Consider the following 26,701-nt stretch of genomic DNA (forward strand, 5'->3'; position numbering starts at 1 on the left):
CGAACCCCCCCAACTGCTCCCTGGGCACCGCAGCATAAATGGCTGCCCACTGCTCCGGGTGTGTGTTCACGGTGTGTGTGTGTGTTCACTGCTGTGTGTGTGCACTTTGGATGGGTTAAACGCAGAGAACAAATTCTGAGTATGGGTCACCGTACTTAGCCGTATGTCACGTCACTTTATATGAGCGTCATGAGACATGACAAAGACGTTCAATACTGAACATGGACACAACGAAACAAGACAGTTTTTAGTCTCTGGGAAAAAGAGATCAATGGAAAGTGCTTCCATTGCAGCTAAAATCTTCAGGAAAATGGACTCATCGTTTTAGATGAATACTGATGTGTTTATGTGAACATTTTTCTTTACCAGCCTTTCCCATCCCTCTATGCTTCTCATCTCCTGTTAGATTTCTGCTATATATAAATAAGAATAATGATATGTTGTTGTTTTTTTCTTCTTCAGGAAATTAGATGAGAACCTTAAGGTTGTTTGCTTGTGACCTCAAAAGTCATGACAAATCTCAGAGAGCCACGGCTGGGCTTTAGAGCAAGGAACCTTAACCTTCAACCATATGCTTGGATCGTTCTGTTCCTCACGCCGGATAAAGGCAACTATGCGATGAATAATAAAAATCCAGTGTACGTTTAAACCCATATGTCCAGAACGGGACATCTTCGTCTCGATAAAGGTTGAAGAAAGAAACCCAATGTCTTCAAATAAAATAATAAATAAATAAATAAATAAAACTCGTAATTTCCAGCGTATTTTAGTCTTTATTTTAATTTTATTTAATGTGTAAACCACAAAAAAATTTAAATAAAATAAAAAAAAGAAATTGTTAAATCAGAGTTATTATAAGCATGGTTCTTTCGTACAAAGAAAAAAAAAACAACAACGAAGGAAGAAAAATAAACAGCTTGAAAAACAAATGCAGGTTTTATTTTTGTATTAATTATTTGAAAATATTCTGTACAGTTGGCAGTTATGGAGTTGCGTGATGAGGATTGACATCTCGGCATCATGATGTGAATTTACACAGAGAATATTCAACCTTTTTTTTTGTTTTTGTTTTTTTTGGGGTTTTTTTTCACATAGGTTCACAATGAGGCTTTTTCTTTATTTATTTATTTTTTAAATACATAACCGTGAATCGAAGCACGATATTTTACACTCGGCGACGGCGCCTTCGGAACGCTGCCTCTACGGATAGCTCAAAAAATGATGAGTGAGTTGTTATAAAAATAAGAACGGAGAAAATTTTACAAAGCAAAAGCAATTAAAAAAAAAAAAAAACAAACAAAAAAAAAAACACACGACTGAGCGACGACAACCGAGAGCTTTGCACTTCCCCAGCACCGGCTAATTACATTGAGAGGACAAAGTTCTTCAGTTTTAACACTCCAAAAAAAAAAAAAAAAAAAAAAAAACAATTGTGTTGTATTGTATTATGTCACTATGTTTGGATGTCTATTGTTTACCGTTCTCCAGTTTCACGATATAAAATATCACGATGGTAAAATTAATTTCTGTCGATTTTTGTCGATGTCACTGTTCACGACAGGAACCCGATGGAGATCCGTCCATAGAATTTACATCATCTCCTTACGTACATAAAAGCCCTTGTGTTTCTTCAGACTACATGCATTAGAACCTTCGAGAAACACATGCTAAGTTTGGGGTGGGTTACATTCCGCTAGCTGCAAAAAACTAAAACGAATTCGGTTTAATGGGTCGGTTTTTAAGTTTTCGATATATTTTAAAGTACTTTTTCTTTTATTTCAAATAATTGCTTGGTAAATAATTTCTTTTCTTTGTTGTTCATTTGGTTTGTTTGTGTATTCTTTTCATTCCTTCAGAGTATTTGATTTGTTGTGTCCAAACTTTGTGAGTGATGCCGTCATTAATATTATAAAACGTTCATGTAACGTCGAATTTTAGTTTGCATAAAAGTTCTTTTTATTTATTTACTTTCATTACTTACTTTCTTATTTTTGGCTTACTGTATGCTTTACACTCCAGCAGATAAATGTTCTAGATTGTGATATCATTTCATATATAAATTTAAATATCTATCAAAAATAAGGCAATAAAATAGATATGTTGTTTTGGTGATAGTTTATAGTTTTAATTTGCTGTTAAACTGAAAGTGATATAGTGAACAGGAGTAGGAATATAAATTCTAATAATATTTTAGACCTAAAATATTCCACTATTGTTTATCTTGAGTAATATTTAACGCTAAATGCTCGGGATCGTTGTTTTGTGTCAGGTGACGCTCCATAAACTTTGACAACGTTTGCTTCGAGTTTCTCGCGAGCCGTCTTACGTGATCCGACGTTTTTGTGATGAAGAAGAAGCGAAAGGCGAAGCGAAAGAACGGACTACTTCTTAAGAGGCTGAGGAAAGAAAAAAAAAAGACACGTCATTGACTACATTTACGTACAGTACAACAAGCCGTTTTCGGATTTCCGCTCAGTCTTTTTTACATCAAGGTCATTTTTTTTACGTAAGCCATACACAGAGTGCACAAAAGGGCCTGCTTCTCGGTAAAAACAAGAGCCGAAGACACGGAGAGGTCCGCTCGAGAAGAAAGAAAGTTTTCTCTTTTGAATATGCTGATGTTTGAAACACACACACACACACACACACACACTCACACACACACACAAAGAAAGAAAGAAAGAAAGGAAGGAAGAAAGAAAGATAAAAGACCACCGGCTCCTCGTCGTGTCCATGAGGAGATTCAAAAAACTTGAAGAAATCGTTTGGCCCTCGGATCCGATGAGGAGGCTGCTGAGACTGAGAGAAAAGGAGACTCAGAAGAAAGCACTGATGAATGGTGGAGAGATGACTGATGGGTCTTGTGGTGTCTGGTCAGGGCCTTTCAGGGCCCTTTTTTCCGGGGCGTTTTGGACTTGTTCGGCCGGAGCGGCCCTCAGGCCAAAGAGCCAGGAGAGGTTTGGGCTTCTGTGGTGATCAGGGTATTTTAATTTACTGTACAATCCCTGCAACAAAACACATGAAATTTAATTCTAACATTAACTCATCATTTTATGTCACATACACAGTCACAGATCTCACCCTCGGGCTTCCGAGCTTTCGGTTCTGTTTATATTCTGCTTCGTTCTTTGTTTGCCACATGCTTTTATTTTGATTCATGTCCTGTCTCGACCCTAGTTTGGTCATTTCCTGTGTCTTTCATGTTTCATTTACTTCACCCGTTTTGAGTTTGGTTGTTGATTTATGCCTTTATTTAAACCCTGGTGTGCGTTTCTGTCCGTGACATCACCGAGTTTCACAGACACAGTGTGTACGTATAAAATAAATCACACGATATCGGCTCATTTAAAAGACATTTCTAAGACGCCTCTTCACATCCACCATCCGTGTCAGCTGACTGGTGCAGCTTGGACCGCTACAGACACGACTCAGCGGATGAAATATCGACTGTTTTCTTTACTCACCTAAGCTCCTTATTTAAAAACCGCAGTTCTGCTGCCACTGAACCGAGTAAGAAACACTAATAAAAGATAACGTACCCAGGAGCATTGCTGTGTCCCTTCAGCCCGTTCGGCTCAGCAGATGGTCTCCAAATGACAAGGGTTCTAAAAAAAACATACACATGTTTATTCAAGAAGAAAAGAATCCGAAAGCCTACGTCCACAACCGGGCAGCCATTTAATTATATAATCAACCAGAGAGAGAGAAAGAGAAGAACAAGAACAAATCGATTTTTTTGAATCAGTGTCTCGAAATAGACTCGGTCATTCCTCAGTAATGCTGAAAGCAGGAGCTTCTGACTGAAAGCAGGAGAGAAGATCGCACATGACACGGGAAAGACTTAAGAATCGAGTCAGTATCAATATGCCAATGTGTTTGAAGTTGGAAATCCTTATTTCGACAGACATGTATTGATTTCTGACAAGGAAAAGCTACAGAAAATGAACTGATTTCAGTTTTAAATGGTCTTAAATACTCGGTATCAACACTATGTTACAATTGATAATAAATCGCAGCAGTAATGCACTTCTATAGCTATAAAAAACACCTATAATAGATTTAAATAAATAAATCTAGGCTATTATTAAACCTATAATTACATTAAAAGTAGACTAAGAAAAAAAAATATATATATATATGTATATTCATTCATTCATTCATCTTCTACCGCTTATCCGAACTACCTCGGGTCACGGGGAGCCTGTGCCTATCTCAGGCATCATCGGGCATCAAGGCAGGATACACCCTGGACGGAGTGCCAACCCATCGCAGGGCACACACACACACACTCTCATTCACTCACGCAATCACACACTACAGACAATTTTTCCAGAGATGCCAATCAACCTACCATGCATGTCTTTGGACCGGGGGAGGAAACTGGAGTACCCAGAGGAAAAACCCCTGAGGCACGGGGAGAACATGCAAACTCCACACACACAAGGTGGAGGCGGGAATCGAACCCCGACCCTGGAGGTGTGAGGCGAACGTACTAACCACTAAGCCACTGTGCCCCCCCATACATGTATGTGTATATATATACATACATATATATGTATGTATATATATACACATACATGTATGGGGGGGCACAGTGGTGTGTATATATACACACACACTAAGAAAATAAATTAATAAATATATATACATAAATTATTATTATTTATTTTTTTAAATAGTTTTTTTTTCTTTAAGGTGTTTATTATGAAAAAAAACAGTCGAGTCATTTTATATGTTTTGATATCTGATTTCTTTTTCCCGATATCTGATCTGCAGTTGTACAAAATCTCAGACATGCATATTGTATCAGTGGAATCTCTGATTTTAACATGAATGTGAAGTGTATCAGGTGAATGTCAGCCAGCTGTAGAAGAGCTTTACCGTGTCACCCCACTGGCGTGGGAGGTCATCTGGCTCCGGAGGATACGACATCCACGAAGGGCTGCGGTACGATGACGGAGGTGACAGGACGAAGTAGTCGGAGTAGCCGGGCCGGTTGGCTGATATGGCATAAACAGCTGTAATTGGGTTTCCTGCAGAGATCAAGCGAGCCACTGAGTGACTGCATAAAAAAAACTAAATGTTTCTGTGCATCTGAAAAATCTCTTACAGAATACTGTGGTAATGCAAATAAACAATAACATTGAAATAATATTTTTCAGTTGAAATGAGTTGATTCTAGTCTTGTCTCCACCCCATGCTGTCAGTCTTGTCTTGTGTTTTGTGTTTTCCCTTTATATAGTTGTCTTATCATCTTTTCTATATTGTTCCATTAAATCCATTAACTTTTCTAAGCATGTTGTTTTTCTGCTTCTGATTATGTATATTTATTTTGTTGCTACCTGTTTATATGTTGCCCAAACAGGATGAGTGATGATTCTCGGAGTTCACGTGCTTGCCTCCGTCCATCACATTACATTATGTGTGCTATTCGTCATGCTTTTTATCTATACATCATATGTTATAATGTGTTAAGTCTCAGACCTGAGTAGCTCGACATGGACTGATCGACAGTGACGGCTGGGAAAGGAGCTCGATTGATGGGCAGATAGGGGGCGCCGTTGTGCTGATTCATCTCTGAAGCCTCAGAGACGCGCGGCTTCAGACTCATGTCTGGTGTTGATCTGGAAAACAGAGAGGCATGCTTGGAAATTGGTATTGCAATACTCTTGTGTGAACACCAGGGGGCAGAATGAGCACACAAATCTACACAAACACACACACACACACACACACACACACACACACACAAAGAGCTGTAGAGCCACAAGAGCACACCTCAATGCGTTCAACATCTCAGAGCAGTGCGTGAAACACCTTGCTTTAACATTATCAAGATGCTAATAAAGTCATCTCTGTTTTAATGAAGCTACACAGATCTTACCGCCGTACTGATGCACCAGGTGGGGCTCCAGTTCGAGCTGATATGAGAGGTGGTGGTGTGCCCAAACCCATGTCGGGCAGCTGCGTAAATCTGAAGCCCTGAGGAGCCAATCACATTAACCCTTAAGTCAGAACGACAGCCAATCAAATGTCTCGGCCTGTACAGCACTTAGCATAATAACATGGATTACTCTCAGGTCAACTGCATAAACATGCAGGTTCATTTCAACAATGCAAAACATTTCTAAATACTAATGAACAATAAAGACAATGTATTAGTAGCTATGAAGTAGCCACTAATACATTTCATTTATTGTTAGCAATGCTAGCATTCTGGGCAAAGCACTCTGATTTAAGAGCCCCTCCCCTTTTTTTAATTGGTTCTAGAAATAATCAGAAGTTAACCATAAAGACTATAAAAGAAACTGATAATGTATTGTCTATAACAAATATACAGTAAAAAAATGTATAGCAATAATACAGTTATATTTATTTCATCTATTCTCTACCGCTTATCCGAATTACCTCGGGTCACGGGGAGATCTCAGGCGTCATTGGGCATCAAGGCAGGATACACCCTGGACAGAGTGCCAACCCATCGCAGGGCACACACACTCTCACACTATGGACAATTTTTCCAGAGATGCCAATCAACCTACCATGCATGTCTTTGGACTGGGGGAGGAAACCGGAGTACCCGGAGGAAACCCCCAAGGCACGGGGAGAACATGCAAACTCCACACACACAAGGCGGAGGCGGGAATCGAACCCCCAAACCCTGGAGGTGTGAGGCGAACGTGCTAACCACTAAGCCACCGTGCCCCCTCTTATTTCATCTTTATTCAAGGATAAACAACTTTTTAAATCTAATTAATACCTTCTTCAAGTCCTGTCGGTTATTAGACATCAAAACTATAGACATAGAATTAGATATTTAAGTTTTATTGCTGCCTGATTGTTATTTTTAAAGACTGTGCAGGTCGGATGAACCTCCGTGCTGTTTAAGCATTTCATCAGCTAGGCTCAAAAAAGTTTTGTATTTTGAAAATAATGCATTTTTTAATATCATGTCCACGGTCCCAGGTAGCAGTCTTGTCGCTACGCCTCTGAGAATTGACAAAACCGTTTGGCTGCTTTATTTTAAGAAACGGGGAATCGGCTGGAAATCTCTGAGATGTTTTTCTGCTATAAAATATAAGAGAATATTTTATCTTCCAATATTAAAATGCCAACACTGCCATCACACATATGGTTGAGGCCACATGATCACGTACACACACGTTGCTTAGTAAGTTGTTCACACATTTCATATTACCACACGTTCCATTTGCCAAGTCAGAAGTGATTCTCTGGTAAGATAAAAACGTACGTTTTTACTCAATGATCAGCTCAATGTGTGGAGAAAAAAGGGTGATGCTTTTAATCTAAAGGACACCATCCCATCTGTAAAACGTGGTGGTGGTAGCATTGTGTTGTGGTTTTTTTGCTAGCAATGCAAATGATGCTCTTCAGAAAATAGATGCCGTCATAAGAAAAGAGGATTATGTAAAACACATCACGACGTTAAAACTCTGGGTCGTAAACACGATGTCGTAACACAATGCCTTAAAGAATCCATTAACCAACAAAGTGAAAACATTGGACTGGCCATCAAAAAGCTCCAACCTGAATATCATAAACAATCTGTGGGCAGAATTGGAAAAGGCGGTCTGAGCAACAAGTCCACAAACTTGCCCGAGTTGGAAAAGTCCTTTATGGACGAGAAGCTTGTGGAAGGCTGCACAAAGAGTCTGGTTCAAGTTCAAGCAAAGAAAATACTAATCACCTGTAGATGCAAACTGCGGAATGTAATATGGTAAATAAATGATGAAATAAATCTAACCTATATGTATGTGAACGTTTTGCCTCAACTGTAGAATCTTGGTTTCTTGATATTTGGAGGGTAAAAGTCAAAGTGGATTTGTACATGTGTATGTTCACATGTGGACACTTTTGGCTACGTAAAGCTATTTATCATGCAGAAATCTGTAAAAATTATTCATTCATTCATTCATTTTCTACCGCTTATCCGAACTACCTCGGGTCACGGGGAGCCTGTGACTATCTCAGGCGTCATCGGGCATCAAGGCAGGATACACCCTGGACGGAGTGCCAACCCATTGCAGGGCACACACACACTCTCATTCACTCACGCACTCACACATTACGGACAATTTTCCAGAGATGCCAATCAACCTACCATGCATGTCTTTGGACCGGGGGAGGAAACCGGAGTACCCGGAGGAAACCCCCGAGGCATGGGGAGAACATGCAAACTCCACACACACAAGGCGGAGGCGGGAATCAAACCCCCAACCCTGGAGGTGTGAGGCAAACGTGCTAACCACTAAGCCACCGTGCCCCCCCCCTGTAAAAATTATATTCGGGTAAAATTTTTAAAGAAAACTTTCAATAAATTATTTTACCTTCTTGATTTTCACTTTTTTTATTTCTTAACTTTTAATTTGAATAACTTCTTAAATATTTTGTTGTTTGAGAGTTTGTTGTGTTGTAAACAATAACAATAAAGTTTCTCTCTCTCTTATATGTTATACATTTTCCCATATAATAATAAATGGTTGTTATTATTAAAGCAGGACGTACAGTATGTGTAAGTACATGCTCTGTTTGAATATAAAATGCTGTATATAGTAGATGTTGTATATATCATTAAAAGATGGTATTTACTTGAACGTGTAAATGTGGACAGTGAGGACGTACAGGCTTGGGGAGGCTACACTGGTGCATGTCGGGCTCAAACGATGGCCCGCGCTGCAGAGCTCCAGCCGGGTGGTCCATAGTGCCGGGAGCGCTGGTCACTCCGTCCGCATAGGGACCAGCAGGGGGGTACGGAGGGTGGGGGCCGTGCCGGGGGTGGTGCGGGTGGTGGCCGTGTCCGGACGGCTCGGCCGAGGCCAAACCGAAAGCGTTATCCAGCAGGAGGTGCATCTGCTGCCGCACCTCGTCGATGGAGGGCTGAGAGCTCAGAGTGGACGAATCCGAGTGACCTTTAACGTGGTGACTGCCTCCAAAACCTAGAGAGCTCATGAGGCGGTCCACGTCTGTCTCTTCAAAAGGTTCTGGCTCAGCCTGGGAAACACACACACAATGTAAAATTTGACACAAAAATACAGGAAATATAGGGAATCTAATTTATATGCATACACACATACTCACACACACACAGACCAAGATTTACACAAATACAGTTAAACACACACTCGATTTAATAAGATAAGCAATCTCACCAGTGGACACACAGATTAAGTCTACATAGATATTGCCATAAAGTGAGCATGACACACACACACACACACACAGTAGACCTTTCCAATTTGCAAGTTAAAAGCTCAGCACATTTATAGCTATTAACTCATATCAAATTCCCCATCGGAATCCCTGAACAGTCCATAATCGTATTCCCGCTGGCTGGGACTGCGGCTGCTGCGGTCTGATCGTCAGGATTTAGAGACGGAAGAACTCTTTCTGAATACACTCTGAGCTCTGCTTCTCCCTCAACGCTGTTTAAAATGGGCTGAGCAGTAATCGCCTTTGCTTCAGCCATCCAGAAGACCCCAGTGATTACTGCAGGAAGGGATGGAAAATGCTGTATCTATCCCGAGCAGACCAGAAAGTTTCCGGGCCACACGGCGAAACTATGGCAGAAAGGCAACGACGACGCAACGGAAGATCTTACACAGTCTATGCAAAACCAGCAGTGTAACTAAGGATGTTAAAGAAAGTGGGCTTTCTGGGTCTAATGGCTCAAAGTTAAAAGCAAATGCTCAGAAATGACATTTTTGTAGCTTTGAAAGATTCTCTGCTCTTTACAAACAGACCAGTAGGCAGCAGTCGGACGAACGTGTGAAAATAAGAGGACGTAGTTCATCCTCTGTTCCTCTGTTCGTCCACGTCAAAGTGTTCTCCTTTAATTAACCTTTTTTTGATCTTTTTAAATAAAGCGACAGCATGAAAAACAGGAACATTTAATGATCACAACCCAGTGATTTTTATGCCTACCACAGCAGCTCCAAAGGTCTCCTGAGTCTTGATTTTTTTTTAAATCTTAGATGACACAAGAATAACTTATTTAAAACTTAAATAATTCTGGATTAACATGGAAATCTGTTTAATAAAGGTACATGCTTTATTTACCTTGGATACACTTCTGACATTCTGTGTTTAGGTTCCAGTAGCTAGAAAAAACGGCTATAGCTGTTAGAAAATGTTCAGGTCTGCTGTTCTGGACCTGAGCACGTATTGTTATCTTTAGCCCTATTCGGACGGGATTAGTTTTATGTGAAGATGTGGAGTAATGCAATTTTACCTCAGGACGTCTGTAATATTAATTGGCCAATTCGCACGGGACAAGACATCTCAGTAAAAGTAGCAGAAGTGGGAGGGGTAACTCGCTTTACGCACCACAGTAACCTCCTTGTCGTCATGTGCGTATGACGTCGCTTCCTGTTATCACGTTCTTTTTGCTTTAAATGTTTTTTTTTCTTTTTTTTTTTCTTTTTGCTTTAAATGGTATGCAGAAAACACTGGAGGTTTGACACAGAGTTGGCCCACCACCTACAACGCAACCGAATGCTTCTTCAAGCGCCTCCATGCTTGCAAAACGCGCCAATAACTACTTTTCAACAGGAAATGACGGAATTTTACCGTACATATTTACAGCGGGTCTATTCGGACGGGATTAGTATTACCTGAGGTAATTTTTCCGGACCATTTTACAGAAGGTAAAAGTCGCCGTAATATTTACTGACATTGTCCGTAATGATTACCGAGATGGCACATTCGGACGGGACTAAAATCACCGAGAAGCTCTGGTAATAATTACTTTACCCCCAAGTCCCCACGTAAAACTAATCCCGTCCGAATAGGGCTTTTCACAGCTATCTATTTAGTCCTTTTTTAGTCTTTTTAAGTTTATCATGCAGTCGACCAGCCGTTCATTGATCAATGGATTTAATATCCATTGATATTAAATATTTAATTTAATATTCGACGTGACGTATTTCCCCCTCTCTACAGCACATGACTTTTTTTTTCTCCCAAGCCAAGTGATTCTACAGTTTTCACATGATATAAGACACAAAGGTGCTGTTCGGTTTCTGATTGGGTGTCTGCTGCTAAGCAACTAGCCATAACACCACTAACATCACCCTGTAAACGTTTAGCACCGCAATGTGGAGTTATCACAACAAAATCCGTTCGGATCCTGCTTCAGAGAAGAGTTTCATAACCCCAGGCAAAAAGCTTCCTCTACCCGGGGTAAAAGGCGAGGTTAAGTATGAGGATAACCCAGGGTTATGTACAGTGTGAAAAACTCTGTGTAGTATGTCTTTCTTGAACACTCAGAACAGTTCGCAATCGTACTTAATCGTCATTGTACTTTTTTCAGTACTTTTAATACTGATTAAAAAGCATACAATATCGTACTGCATGTATAAAGCATACTGCTCCTAACAGAGCCCACAGTGTAGAGAATAAAACCTTGCTTACTGTACGTATATAAGTGTATAATATCAGTATGACATGTTCTTCAGTATTAAAAACAGAGCAGGAAGAGACTGATGTAGTGTCTCACAGCTCCAGGGTTCCTGGCTTGATCCTGTGCATGTCCCCTGGAGTCCTCTGAGTTCTCAGGTTTCCTCTCACTTTCCAAAAACATGTCGGCTAAATTGCAGCCTAGGTGTAAACGTCTACGCCTGCTTGGTGCACTTATGTACATTTACACGTACTGTAGGAATGATAATCCGGCGTCCCGTCCGGAGCGTATTCCCGTCTCACATACAGTATTCATGGGAAATGCTCTGAATAGCCACTGCATGAATTTGTGTTTACTGCAGGCTGCTGCTCTGTGTAGTGACGTGATATTCAGATCGACTGTAAACCAAAAGAGGTCTCAGAGCAAACAATAACAAAGTGGGACATCCTGAATCCCACTCGTCATAAACAAGCTCGTGTTATCTCTGTGTGCTCTGTCGTAACTTTTCGATAAGTCTTCAGTCGGATGTGTTATAAAGCAGAACGAATTCCGAAATAAAAATGTGCCAAACTGAATTTGAAGCGTCAGGAAGAAAAAGAAAACTTATTACAAAGCAGGGACGTCTGAACAAAAATAATGAAGTCCCTCAAGCAAGTGACTAGTTCTGTTAGAAGCTTTTAATCTAATCTTGTTCACTATTTATGATCTTAAAGCTTCTGTCTCACTCGATTGTCGACTCGCTGACGATTCGGTGTGTGAACTGATGTGTCTGTTACAGCTGATTTTCTTCGCTCTGGTTTCTACATAGTAAATGATTTGTGGGTTTGACAAATAAAGGGATAAAATTCCAGGCAGCGTTCAGGGCTTTTATTCATTCATTCGCTCATTCATTCTCTACCGCTTATCTCAGGCGTCATCAGGCATCGAGGCAGGATACACCCTGGATGGAGTGCCAACCCATCGCAGGGCACACACACACACTCATTCACTCACGCAATCACACACTACGGACAATTTTTCCAGAGATGCCAATCAACCTACCATGCATGTCTTTGGACCGGGGGAGGAAACCGGAGTACCCGGAGGAAACCCCCGAGGCACGGGGAGAACATGCAAAACAAAAATATTTAAACTGAACCTCTGAAGGCAGAAACCCTGAGGCAGGACAGCTCGACTCTGTAGTTAGGTTTGTTTAAGGGATGAGATATTAGTTGAGCCCGGTAAAGCGTTCAGGCATCTTTGAAGCATGATTATTAAAGTGTGATGTGTTGATGGAGTTGTGTTGAGGATATGTTTGTTGTTTGTGTGTAAGAGAGAACGAGAGAGCCTCACGTCATAGCCGCTGTTGCGGATCCCCCTCCTGGCACGTTCCCTCATTACCAGCAGATCCAGCTCGGTCTCCACAGGACTCGGCGTATTCAGAGACTGTCTGCTCCAGTACGCCGGCTCCCTCTGACTCTCACTGAACGCACAACACATAAGCACTCATCTTAACCTCCTGGCAGAGGCATAATTTATGATGGCATTCACCTACCAGGTGCAAAATTTCCCCAAATCTCTCATCATCCAATTTGTAGAGCGCAATTTACATTGGACGTCATCATACAAAGCAGCATTAAAAATCAAAAAAATATCAGCAACGACGAGGATCAATTCCCTGAGACAATATTAGGGAGGAACCTTGAGAGGAACCAGACTCATCTAGGTCACACCTGATGCAGTTACGAATCATGTCCCTGGTTTAAACGTGTTCATAAAAGCGTAATTATGTAACAAGGATCACAACAAGACCGTAATCCAGACTTAAAATTCATTTTGTTACGTAGTTGAGGAAGTCTGGAATTTTTGAAGGTTGCCTTCCACATTTCCATAGATATGACATGACAACTAACAGCTGATCTTGAAAGCTGACAAACAAACAAACAAACAAAATCTTCGATTGTTCCATGTTTTTATCTTTGCATGCATGTTCTTTTTAGTAAAGTTCTTTATTTATTTATTTATTTATTTATTTATTGCTATGGCTTTTTCATTTTTCTTAGAGACTTGTTTTGGGAGAAAAGGTGAACATGTTCTTCACACGCTGAGCGTTGGAAACGTGTGACTCGCTGTGTGTACTTTTATCCAATTATTTTTGCCCTTTCTTGGAGGGTGCTAATAATTCTGTTCTATTCTCTTTGCAGTGTTGTTACAGTACACATTGCATCCTATTCACTCTACTGTTAAGCTATTATACTAAAGTGTATGTTATTTTTTACATCTTTTACATTTAGCCTGAATCATCAGAGAACATTTCAGTCACCTGAATCGCCGCAGCCCTAAGAGCCCTAAGCTGTGTTAGAATATTCATCTGGACTGAATATTAAATCCTGAAGTCTTTAATACTTTTCTATTAAATATTGGATTACTACAATTATTATTTCAATATGAGCAACAGTCGTTGGCCAAAAAAAACAATTCTGTTTATAATAATAATAATAATAATAATAATAATAATAATAATTTTTATGTTCTTTTCAGCCAACACTTTTCATTTTAACTCTGTGCTCCCTTCAGGTGATAACTGTATACAGGACATCTCTCCTTTCTTCTCTCTTTGTCTCTCTCTTTCCATCTCTGGAACCTTCTGAAGCAGGATGACTAATAGTTCCTGCCCCTGGCATGTGAATCTCCCCCTACCTCCTGTGGTATTTGACATAAGTGGATGGATTTCTGTCCTCCGCAGGTCCCCGAGTGTCCTCTAGGTCCAGAGAAGCGTTTTCACGTCTCAGTCTCTCTCGGTGGCTGTGCCTGTGTCCTCCGCTGTTCGTCGGCCCGTCACTGTAGCCTTTTCTCTTCGCTTTCTGACGCAGTTTGTTCCTGTAGTGCTCAATGTCGGACTTCTGTTTCAGGCCCATGTTCACCTGCAAACGCACACAAATGCAAGCAAGATTTGGGCCTTAATATCCTGATAGAAAGCAAAATTTAAATGCTTTTATCAATTCTGTTGGATATCTCATTCACCAAGATATACTGATTTTATATCACTGCAACTGTTAAAACTTTAAAGGAGCCATTTGTAATTTCTAGAGCCCTCTGCTGCCTATGTTATTACCTGCACCTACAATCAAAAATACAATCAAAACCTGCCTAACCCTTTCCTCAAACAGACTAAATAGGGCTTGTGATTGCTCAGTCTCAGATGGAGGTTGTGCAAATTTCTGGGCTAGAAATTTTTTAACAAGGAAACAAAAGGATAAAAAAGTTAAATGAAATTGTAAGGAAAAAAGGCACTTTTTCTAAGGTAACTATTAAATTAGATAATTATAATGAGTGTAGAAAAACATGTTCAAAAATTATAAAGAGCACCTTTAATATTCTATATGCATACATACATGCATTCATGAATAGAAAGGTGACTTTTGGTGCATTTATATTACACAGATATTATAAAAGTTCAGGTTATACACATTCATTCCTTCATTCATTCATTTTCTACCGCTTATCCGAACTACCTCGGGTCACGGGGAGCCTGTGCCTCAGGCATCATCGGGCATCAAGGCAGGATACACCCTGGACGGAGTGCCAACCCATCACAGGGCACACACACACACTCTCATTCACTCACGCAATCACACACTACGGACAATTTTCCAGAGATGCCAATCAACCTACCATGCATGTCTTTGGACCGGGGGAGGAAACCGGAGTACCCGGAGGAAACCCCCGAGGCACGGGGAGAACATGCAAACTCCACACACACAAGGCGGGAATCGAACCCCCAACCCTGGAGGTGTGAGGCGAATGTGCTAACTACTAAGCCACCGTGCCCCAAGGTTATACACAAAAAAAACATCACATTTCTTTGTGCTTTAGAAAAACAATACACTTTCATGTTTCCATATTTTATGGAAAATCCTAATTTAATTCACCATTTGACTGCAAATGCTAACAGTATCAGTAAAACCAGAAGCAACTGGAGACCTAAGTGTACGGTAAGTAAATTCCAGCAATAATGACTGTTATAGAGAATACATGTACAATATTCAGATCAACATCAAGAAGCCTGTTCTATACAGTGAAAGCAGTCTTACCTCTCCGTTCAGCATGACAGAGTCTTGGCTGTGATTCGAGGAGTCTGGGTATGAGTAGTTAAGCGGAGCGGCCATGGGCTTAATGCTGATGAGCCTCAGGGAGCCAGTCAGTGAGTCGTAATGCTCTGTGGGAGCAAAACATATCACAGTCTTAACAACCAATACCAAGCAGCATAAAAAAAATATGAAAAAATAGAGCTGCACTGGAATCTGCCTTCCCAAGCACGTGTTCTACATTCATTCATTCATTCATTCATTCATTCATTCAAATAAATCATCAGAAGTTTATAAACATTTGCATGACAAAGAAGTTGCAAGAAACAAGAATTTCAAATTTAATATTGAGACACGATATAAGACTTCCGACCCGAGGTAGTTCGGATAAAGCAGTAGAACATGAGTGAGTGAGTGTGTGACTATATTAAGTTTCAATGTTTGGAATGATGTATTTGTATTATCATAAATATAGTTATGTTTTCTGTTTTTCTATAGAAAACCACATGCACATCACTATCAATGAACTCAACAAAATATACAGATGGGAATTACAGTGTATTATTAAACGACAATCGGAGAGAATGTGCTAATAGACTTTATGTTTGTTATATAGCGTACACAAGGAAATAAATCAAATATGACATTTAGCTTTAGCTATGTTTGTTAAGTTTATGTGCTAAATGTAATATTCAAATCACTTTTTGCAAAAAAACAACCTAGATTAAATATTATTTTTGTGATCGTAAACTATCGCAGAGACGTTGCTAGCTGTGAGAATTATAATTATCTGCTTTATCTGCTACTTATTGGGCTTCAGATAAAGCTGTACATATTCTAAATGCTGACATGTGGATGCTAACCAAATATAACCTCTAGCAATAAATTACACCTAGTTAACTTTGTTCTTTCTCTATGTACAGAAAAGGTGCTATAAAAAGGAATATTTCGTTTATCGAGCGCCAAAGAGATGAAGTGTCACCTCGTTTTTAGCTAAAAGGCGAATTAACGGCTAGTATTGTGGAAATACTAAGCTATCTGGACTTAGCTGACAATCTGATAAATAACGCAACATTAGCTTGTTTAAATTTAAGTGAGTGGAGCTGGGAGTTTTTCATCATGCCTTGTTCAATGCAGCAGCAAAACAATGTCCAAACCCCATTATCCACTAACAGATCAGAGGGTACAACAAAGTGAGAGCTAATACATTCCCACACACACTTTACCCTTCTCCTCTGAACAGGGTTGATTCACTAACTCATCTCTTGGCAGCTGAGTTTGTTGGCGCTCGTCCGGTTGCTGTTTAAGCATATCGTGTGTGACACATTCTGTATACGTCATACTTATTTGTTTTTTGGCCTGGATAGAAAATGACAGCGTAAAAATAAATGTGTCAATAACCGTTTTGCCTTGTACCCTGTGTACCACGAGTGCATTCATACACTATAAACCTTTTGATTTGCCTGTCAGAGATGCTGTTAGAGAACAGTGAAAGTTATCTCAGGCCTTCCATTTACAGTATATACATAATTAGTCTCTCCAGGATTTTGTGATCTCATAAATGTATGCAAAATCAACCGCGGATTTTGTTCAATTTTGGTCCGAGACGCTGCATTTTACGTCATCTACGGTGGCCGAGAAGTGCAAAACAAATTAACAAATCCGAAAATTTGTTCATTTGTTTTCAGATTTGTTAATGTGTTTTCGGATTTGTTCATTTGTTTTCGGATTTGTTAATGTGTTTTCGGATTTGTTAATTTGTTTTCGGATTTGTTAATGTGTTTTCGGATTTGTTAATTTGTTTTCGGATTTGTTAATGTGTTTTCGGATTTGTTAATTTGTTTTTGGATTTGTTAATGTGTTTTCGGATTTGTTAATTTGTTTTTGGATTTGTTAATGTGTTTTCGGATTTGTTAATGCGTTTTCGGATTTGTTAATTTGTTTTCGGATTTGTTAATGTGTTTTCGGATTTGTTCATTTGTTTTCGGATTTGTTCATTTGTTTTTGGATTTGTTAATGTGTGGTTAATGTGTTTAATATGTTTTCGGATTTGTTAATGTGTTTTCGGATTTGTTCATTTGTTTTCGGATTTGTTAATTTGTTTTTGGATTTGTTAATGTGTGGTTAATGTGTTTAATATGTTTTCGGATTTGTTAATGTGTTTTCGGATTTGTTAATTTGTTTTTGGGTTTGTTAATTTGTTTTTGGATTTGTGGTTAATGTGTTTAATGTGTTTTTGGATTTGTTAATGTGTTTTCAGATTTGTTCATTTGTTTTCAGATTTGTTATTGTGTTTTCGGATTTGTTAATGTGTTTTCGGATTTGTTAATTTGTTTTGCACTTCTCGGCCACCGTAGTCATCAGGACGCGCATTCTACCAAAAGTCATTGCATGTATGTCTTCACTTGTAGGAGTTTAAAAGAAAAATCATGTGCTTAAAGTTCTGGCAATTCAAGCAGCTTTTCACATACAAAAAACGCACAACTTTTTTTTGTTGTAGAAAAGATTAAGCATTTTTGGCTGAAAAAATAATAAAAAACAGCTCCTGAAATAATAAATCGTGGAGGGACTGAATTGTGAACAGTTTGTCTTCCGAAACTGGACACTGTAATTATTTCTAATAATTACTTTTCACCCAGAAGACGACTTCTTTCATTTTGAGTCTGGTTCTTTATGTCATCATAGAGAGAGGGTTTATTTTGTTTGTTTGTTTTTTTGCCAGTCACCTCATTACATTACACCTCATTACACCTACATTAATTATATACGTCTGTATTTCTGTAAAGCTGCTGCATGACAATCTAATCTGTTGTTATTACAGTATGTCACTATCCATTGAATTAAAATGTTAGGTGTATAACAGTGGGTAAATATTATGGTCATTCTGGATGTGTTGTATGCATGAAATGCTTGACGTCAACCCCTGTGATGAAAGCAGGTCAGTGTTATCGTTCTCGCTCTCTCCCAGATCCAAAGCCTCGATATATTTATACGTGTGAATGTGTCTCTCACCGGTCCTCGCGTGCGCCTCCTCCTTTGCGGCTTTCTGGCCGGTATTTCTGTGCGCCGAGGAGCTCCTGCCTGTGTTCAGCTTCGCAGAGCCGTTGCTTGAAACCGAGCCGTCCTCGCTCGGCACTTTACTGTGGGTAACCATGGAAACAGAGGCAGCGATAAGCGGGCAGCGGGTGATAAGATGCTGTTTTGGTGACAGGTTGGCACACCCTCCAGCCCTGCTGGTAACCTGGGTAAAGTCGCCTTGCGTCAAAAAAAAAACTCCTCCGCCAGTGGCGTTAAAAGGAGCAGCGACAGCAGGGCGGCGCAGAGGCGACGCTTTTCCTCTGTATTATAGGAGCATTAAAGCTGCGATTTGACCCTTTGATCTAAAAGACTGAAAGAAGCGAAAAAAAAACTCTTAAAAATGTTTTTGTATTTGTGTTTTAAAATAGAGCAAAAGCTCTCTCAGAAGCAGAAATGATTTTCTCACGCATTACCATAATTCGGGAGAAGCAGTTTTTAATTGCCGCAGGGTGAGATGGGATTAGCCAACTAATTGCTGAAGTTGAAAAGCTCTAGGGAATAAAAAATTAAGCACAGCGGAATAAATCTGCTAATCGCTTGGGCATATTTGTGCCAACAATCTGCCAAGCTCCGCGCACCCGTCCTGCCGGACTCTCACGGCGCACACACACAGACACATGGCACGGACACACACACGCTTGTACAATTGCATTAACAATAGACACACTGTGACAAAAAAAAAAACAAAAAACAGGCAGACATGGTGGTGGGCGTGAACACACACTTTCACATCTCTGCAGGAGCACTAAGGCACTCTGAATCATATATGAGTCTGTAGCCAGGAGCATCTCTCTCTCTCTCTCTCTCTCTCTCTCTCTCTCACTCTCTCTCTCCTCTACCCACATTCTGTTCTTATGTGTTTTCTGTTTTTTTTTTTTTTTTATCTCCGCCAAGATTTTCTCTTTTCTCCTCTGTAATCGTTTCGCATGAGAAGTTGGGAGGGGTGACAGCAGACAGCACATTCTCTTACCGTTGGTCAGAAATGCACAGAAATAAAACAGAAAAAAGAAGGAGGAAGGAAAAAGAAACAACAGTGCTTGAATTTGTTAGCATAGACATGGCATGAAAAATACTCTATGCCCCACCAAAACAACAACAACTAAATTGGTATTAAGAGTAAGAAATTAAAAGCAAAAAAAAAAGGAAAGAAAAAAAGAAAGAAAATATCTCATGCATAAGCAAAGGGCCCCGAAAGTTAGATTTGATTCTGATAGTTTCAAAAAAACTTATGAAATGTGATACTTATTATTCCACTTTATGAATCTTATGTGATCTCCTATGAAAATGTGCTCAGAAAATCAAACATTATTTTCATTAACCTAGATGTTAAATGAAGATGCCTCATAAACCTCTATTTTCTTTTTAGAGCCTTTGCTTTATATTAAATGATCAAGCCTTATCAAGATACCGAAGATTCCAGAACACTTTGTTACTAGGATACAAAATGTGAGTGTTTGAATTAGAAAAGAGTTTTCTTTCTTTCTTTCTTTCTTTCTTTCTTTCTTCTTTTTTTTAAGTGATTCAACTCCAGATGAATTCACACATTAGGACAAAGGTTTAAAATCACCATAGCTGCCAGAGAGAGGATTAAATCCTGTACAACAATCAGTTTGGTTTAATTCTGAGATGAAAGGTTGATTTTACATGAACAAACGAGTAATAATTATTCATTTATATATATAAAAAATTGTATTATATGTTTATATTATATGCACTATATGTATGTATCTAGCTTCTACAACATCCGCATGACTCTCACTTTGGAATTCGAAATTTCATTAAATCACATAACTACAGTAAAAATGCTAACTGGAAGACGTATTAGCTATAAGCATAATTTGTTTAATATGACATCGTAACAGAGTAAAAATGTCTTTTGGGCCCTCTAGTGGATGGCTATGGTACTTTGTAGCCCTGTTCACTCCCATGTTAAAGTTGGGGTCTCCGTTGTTTGAGAAATGCTTCAGAAAACTGAGTCGGGCCACCAAACAAAACAAAAACGAATCTAACGTGTAGCCAATGAGCAGAAAGGGGTGGGTCTTGTCAATATGGGCAGAGAGAGCGTTCAGTGCGCATGTGTGACATTAGCAGAAAGCGGTTTTAACATTGACATGGAGGATAAAAACAAAGAAAGAAAGCGAAGAAAGACTTACGATAAGGCAAGAAGTAGGACGTGTTAATATAGGATCAGCTTTCCAGCGCTGGAGAGAACTGAACGTCTTTCGCATAAAACGGAGATAAATCTTACACGGTACAACACACAGTACTACAAAAACACATTTGTATTACCATAGTATTACTCATTGAGTTCATTTACTGATAAAAATATACCCTCGGTCAGCTGCCCCAACAGGTTCCGCCTGTGTTGCCTGTGTTATACTTGGGTTATATTTGTTTGGTGTATGTGTGGGGCGGAGCTATCAAAACAGGGGTGGGACCCATTTAGTTTAGGGGCGTGTTTGTTTTGGTGATTTCAAATGTCAACATTGGCTTTCAAACAACGGAGACCCCACCTTTAACTGATGGACACCAAGCTGATTTTCCATATTGAATAAGATCTTCACAAAATATTTCCTGACACTGATACCCCCACCCCAAAAAATTTTTAATTTCAATGAAATTTAATTACAGACAATGTATTTTATTTGATTTAAAATTAAAAAGGTGTGGTCGATGAGGTGATTGACAGCTTCGAGGAAGTACGTATTTTCTAACAGGCACCTAAAACTCTTGACTCTTCTGTGTTGTTGTCAAAAACTGATATAGCCTCAACACAAAGTTATTTGCAGTTTTTTTCGTCTGTTGCTCGTTGTTCATGTTAATATCTGATATTATATCTTGAAAACTGAAGCTAACGCTACCAAAAATCTCAATTCACAATATGACTTTTATTGTCTTAGCAAATGCTTAATGTTACACTAGAACAATTTAGCTAACTAACTAGACCAGCGTTAATTAGCACACGTAACATCCTGCAGGTTTCAGACCTACACTGGAGGAATATCATGGAGCTAAGATTTTATTTGCTCAGAAATAGGTTCAGAGTAAATGTTACCTGCTGATTTTCAGTTAGTATGTTATAGTCGCAACTATTAGCAGATGTCAGCTAGCTTGCAAATGGTAGCTTGGTTTAGACATCTCTGGAAGAATGGGGCAAGTGCAGGTGATCGTACTTCTTCTGACAAGATGTGATATGATAAATAATGCACTTATGACAGCGTGACCTTGAAGTAAACTAGCAGATGCCGACTTGCAGATAGTCTTCTGGGTTTCCCAACGAATACACACACAGACAGACATACACAAGTGCGCAGTATATTGTTACAGTAAATTCTCTATTTTCTAGCAACAGGAGAGAAAGAAGAACCTTTTTTCTTCATGTAGTTAAATGTGAACCATACATAAGCTCGTTCAGAATCCCAGAAGGAGGAAGCACAAAAAGCTGTGATGCATTAAGGGGGAAATTATAGTTGAGGAAATAAGTGGTTCCCAACCCGCTGATGTTCTTAAATGTCTGTGATTCCAGTGCACCGTGGAAAGAAATGCATGACAGAAGCTCTTCGACTATTTAGCTTTCTTCCTCAGGACCATTTTACACCCATTATGTCTGGCGCAATGCTTTGAATACACCATTATACGTTTCTGATGGAGCTGAAGTGTGATGCTCAGGTGAACCTCCAAAGAATCACGGAAACTGAGCATCACTACAGTCAGAGATTAGGCAACAGACAGGAATGCAGAATGCAGTTTTTTGACCCCACAGTAAAACACACTGACCTGCGGTGGATCTCTGTAGACTGAGGTCTTTTGGAGGCCGTGCCGTCCTGTAGGACTCCTTTGTCCTGTGTGATCGGAGCGTCGCGTACCGGGAGAGACAGGACTAGGGTCTCTTTAGTGACCGCAAGCGTCTCCTCACCCTGTTGACCCATGTGCTGCTTAGCATAGTCAAAACCCTGCACAGGCTGGAGAAGAGAAGAGAAGAGAAGAGAAGAGAAGAGAAGAGAAGAGAAGAGAAGAGAAGAGAAGAGAAGAGAAGAGAAGAGAAGAAATGAATAATGGAAGAGGAGAGAATAGAAGTGAAGAGAAGAAATGAGAAGAGATGAGATGAAAAGAGGAGATGAGATGAAAAGAAATAGTAGAAGAGAAGAGAAGAGAAGAGAAGAGAAGAGAAGAGAAGAGAAGAGAAGAGAAGAGAAGAATAGTGGAAGAGGAGAGAATAGAAGTGAAGAGAAGAGAAGAAACAAGAAGAGATTAAATGAAAATAGTGGATGAGAAGAGAAGAGAAGAAAAGAGAAGAGAAGAAAAGAGAAGAGAAGAAACCAGAAGAGATTAAATGAAAAGAGTAGATGAGATGAGAAGAAATAGTAGAAGAGAAGAGAAGAGAAGAGAAGAGAAGAGAAGAGAAGAGAAGAGAAGAGAAGAGAAGAGATGAATAATGGAAGAGGAGAGAATAGAAGTGAAGAGAAGAAATGAGAAGAGATGAGATGAAAAGAGGAGATGAGATGAAAAGAAATAGTAGAAGAGAAGAGAAGAGAAGAGAAGAGAAGAGAAGAGAAGAGAAGAGAAGAGAAGAGAAGAGAAGAGAAGAGAAGAGAAGAGATGAATAGTGGAAGAGGAGAGAATAGAAGTGAAGAGAAGAGAAGAAACAAGAAGAGATTAAATGAAAAGAGTAGATGAGATGAGAAGAAATAGTAGAAGAGAAGAGAAGAGAAGAGAAGAGAAGAGAAGAGAAGAGAAGAAAAGAGAAGAGAAAAGAAGAAAAGAGAAGAAAAGAGAAGAGAAGAAACAAGAAGAGATTAAATGAAAAGAGTAGATGAGATGAGAAGAAATAGTAGAAGAGAAGAGAAGAGAAGAGAAGAGAAGAGAAGAGAAGAGAAGAGAAGAGAAGAAAAGAGAAGAGAAAAGAAGAAAAGAGAAGAAAAGAGAAGAGAAGAGAAGAAACAAGAAGAGATTAAATAAAACGAGTAGAGATGAGAAGAAATAGTAGAAGAGAAGAGAAGAGGAGAGAAGAGAAGAGAATAGAAGTGAAGAGAAGAAATGAGAAGAGATGAGATGAAAAGAGGAGATGAGATGAAAAGAAATAGTAGAAGAGAAGAGAAGAGAAGAGAAGAGAAGAGAAGAGAAGAGAAGAGAAGAGAAGAGTAGAGAAGAGAAGAGAAGAGAAATAATAAGCACTTTAGAGCACTGGTGTTTTATCCTGTTCAGGTTCAGCAGTACTGTTAGCTGCACTGATTTATTAATACACTCAGACTATTCTCCGAGTCGCCGTATTTCACTGAGCTCGCATGTGACGTTTATCTTCACCATAAGCTTTAATGCTGAAACGCAACGGAAGCTCGTGGATCCTCTCTCTTTAAGATGAATTATGAATCGCTCTCCTGCTGAGGCAGCATACAGACACCGGTGCATCACTCGGTGGTTAAGAAGCTGCCTCGGTGTGTGAGGATGCAGCAGGGGAAAATATAAACACTCGACAGCATTTAATAATGCAGGACTTTTTGCACTTTTATTGTGCGCCCTGCTGTCACACGCATTTGAAGCAGGAATCAATAAAGTCCAGTCATCTGCACCTCACTGGGCCATGAATGCTAAGACAGCTCTAAAGTTAGCTAGCTGGGAGTCCACAGAGACGCATCTCTCTCTCTCTCTCTCTCTCTCTCTCTCTCCGTTACACTCTGGCGTTGACCTTGAGCCGTATATGTCCCTTTCTTTAATAATGTACTTCACATGTCCTGTAATTCACTCAGGGGAAATCTATTCACTTCTATACACACGAGGCAGAGATGAACAAGGTGATGAGAAATGTGCCATGATAATCTGTATATAAACCTGAACACATCTCAATTCAGAGCTTTATTCTCTTCTCATAAAATACATGCTATAAATTGAACAGAAATTTATTTTAGGTGAAAATATTTGAAAATATTTTTTCCTATTTTAGCACACATTATTTGTTATTTGATTACAGGACGTGGTCGATGAGGTAATTTACAGTTTAAGCATGACAGTCGAATCAATAAATTCATCTAACAATCAAACTAATCAATTAATTTTTTTTTTAAAGTGCACATTGATCAATATTAGCCATAATTAATATAATATAATATTTAAATTCATATTTTATTGGTCACAATCATCCACAGCACAGCATGCAGATAAAAGCTTTTTACGACTGCCGGATGTTAAATAAAATAAATAAAAATAAAATAAAACTAGATGAAAAATAAAGAGGAAAAAAAAAGGCAGAATATAAAAATATACAATGACTGGTAATATATGGTTATATAAATATAGAATAAATGTTTATGAATAAAATGCACACAAAAGAAAGTGTGTTAGTTCTGCTATATATGTTTACATTTCTGACATTTAGCAGACACCCTTATCAAGAGCGACTTACAATTCATTTCAACTTATACGACTGAGCAATTGAAGATTAAGGGCCTTGCTCAGGGGCCTGGGCTTCAAACTTATGACCTTCTGGGCAGTAGTCCAACACCTTAAGCACTGAACTACCACATCCCCATGTCTGTTCGGTTCTCTTGGGCGCTGTAAAAGTGTAAAGATGTAAAGGGATGTGGTAGCCTAGTGGGTAAAGTGTTGGCCTACTAATTGGAAGGTTGTGAGTTCAATTCCTATGTCTGCCAAGCTGCCACTGCTGGGCCCCTGAGCAAGGCCCTTAACTCTCAGTTGTATAAAATGTTAGTTGCTCTAGATAAGTGTATCTGGTAAATGTGAAACATTGGTGCTGTCTTTGTGCTTGTCACATCGATTGGAACGTTATTATTGTTACATGTGATCCGTTGTTATGTTTCTTATGTTGGTTATTTTTTGTATTGTTAAATTAAACAATGGGCGCACTGGAACCTGGAGATCTGGGGTGAACATCCGCGGGGCACGTTACACTTACGCAGGGCATGTTACAAGTTACACATACGCAGGACACGTTACACTTACGCAGGGCACGTTACACTTACGCAGGGCATGTTACAAGTTACACATACGCAGGACACGTTACACTTACGCAGGGCACGTTACACTTACGCAGGGCATGTTACAAGTTACACATACGCAGGACACGTTACACTTACGCAGGGCACGTTACACTTACGCAGGGCACGTTACACATACGCAGGGCACGTTACACATACGCAGGGCACGTTACACTTACGCAGGGCACGTTACACTTACGCAGGGCACGTTACACATACGCAGGGCACGTTACACTTACGCAGGGCACGTTACACTTACGCAGGGCACGTTACACATACGCAGGGCACGTTACACATACGCAGGGCACGTTACACTTACGCAGGGCACGTTACACTTACGCAGGGCACGTTACACATACGCAGGGCACGTTACACACACGCAGGGCACGTTACACTTACGCAGGGCACGTTACACATACGCAGGGCACGTTACACATACACAGGGCACGTTACACTTGCGCAGGGCACGTTACACATATGCAGGGCACGTTACACTTACGCAGGGCACGTTACACTTACGCAGGGCACGTTACACTTATGCAGGGCACGTTACACTTATGATGATCTACCTTGCAATTACTGGATACATGTCCCTCAAGCAAGAACTTAGTTCATACGTTTAAACAGAGAGATAAATGTAAATACAGGTATATCAATTCAATTTATATATTAGGATCGTTTCTTATTCTACACTGAGAAACCTCTTTATACTACACTGAGAATCACATAAAGCCTGCGTTCATATTAAGCAGTCTCACTGTGCTCTCCTGGTTTCAGCTCAGTGCCTCCTTTACTGTATGTATATATTTTAAGCTACAGCATCTGCAGGCTTGAGAGACTGGAACACTGCATTAACTGCAGATTCAAAAGCAAATACGTCGGCATCTAATCGTTTTCCCTGAAAGCAAAAGTCAATAAGATTGAGAAAGTAAGGGTTCCTGATTAAAGGGGAAAAAAGACGCATGGCGAGGGAGTGATCAAAGCCGAGGCTGAGAGGAGAATAAATAGGAGGTTAAGAATAAGGGGTGTATTTTATCGACTCCTAAAAAAAAACAACAGGCTGTTTTTTAAAAAAAACAACAACAGTGCTGCTGAATGATTGTGATTGGTTAAAAAATGTATTTAGAAAGAAATGATCGTTTTATTTA

General features: G+C 39.6%; 1 protein-coding gene across 2 annotated transcripts in view; it reads right to left on the reverse strand.

Annotated features, from left to right (window-relative positions):
• Nucleotides 1–917: 917 nt before the first annotated feature.
• Nucleotides 918–26,701, reverse strand: part of kiaa1549la (KIAA1549-like a) — a 72,134-nt gene continuing 46,350 nt past the window's right edge. The window contains exons 13-23 of one of the 2 annotated variants that reach the window (XM_060885969.1): nucleotides 22,339–22,523; nucleotides 18,496–18,623; nucleotides 15,490–15,614; nucleotides 14,096–14,319; nucleotides 12,749–12,878; nucleotides 8,644–9,012; nucleotides 5,885–5,982; nucleotides 5,485–5,624; nucleotides 4,882–5,033; nucleotides 3,540–3,605; nucleotides 918–3,005 (exon numbers count right to left, since the gene is read on the reverse strand). In XM_060885969.1, coding sequence (XP_060741952.1) covers nucleotides 3,576–3,605; nucleotides 4,882–5,033; nucleotides 5,485–5,624; nucleotides 5,885–5,982; nucleotides 8,644–9,012; nucleotides 12,749–12,878; nucleotides 14,096–14,319; nucleotides 15,490–15,614; nucleotides 18,496–18,623; nucleotides 22,339–22,523 — 1,581 coding nt within the window. In that variant the 3' untranslated portion in view covers nucleotides 918–3,005; nucleotides 3,540–3,575. Of the gene's footprint in view, nucleotides 3,006–3,539; nucleotides 3,606–4,881; nucleotides 5,034–5,484; nucleotides 5,625–5,884; nucleotides 5,983–8,610; nucleotides 9,013–12,748; nucleotides 12,879–14,095; nucleotides 14,320–15,489; nucleotides 15,615–18,495; nucleotides 18,624–22,338; nucleotides 22,524–26,701 lie in introns of both variants that reach the window. The other variant, XM_060885968.1, reaches the window with a different exon arrangement.

This window comes from Tachysurus vachellii, chromosome 13 (assembly GCF_030014155.1).
Source record: "Tachysurus vachellii isolate PV-2020 chromosome 13, HZAU_Pvac_v1, whole genome shotgun sequence".
Taxonomy (NCBI): Eukaryota; Metazoa; Chordata; class Actinopteri; order Siluriformes; family Bagridae; genus Tachysurus; species Tachysurus vachellii.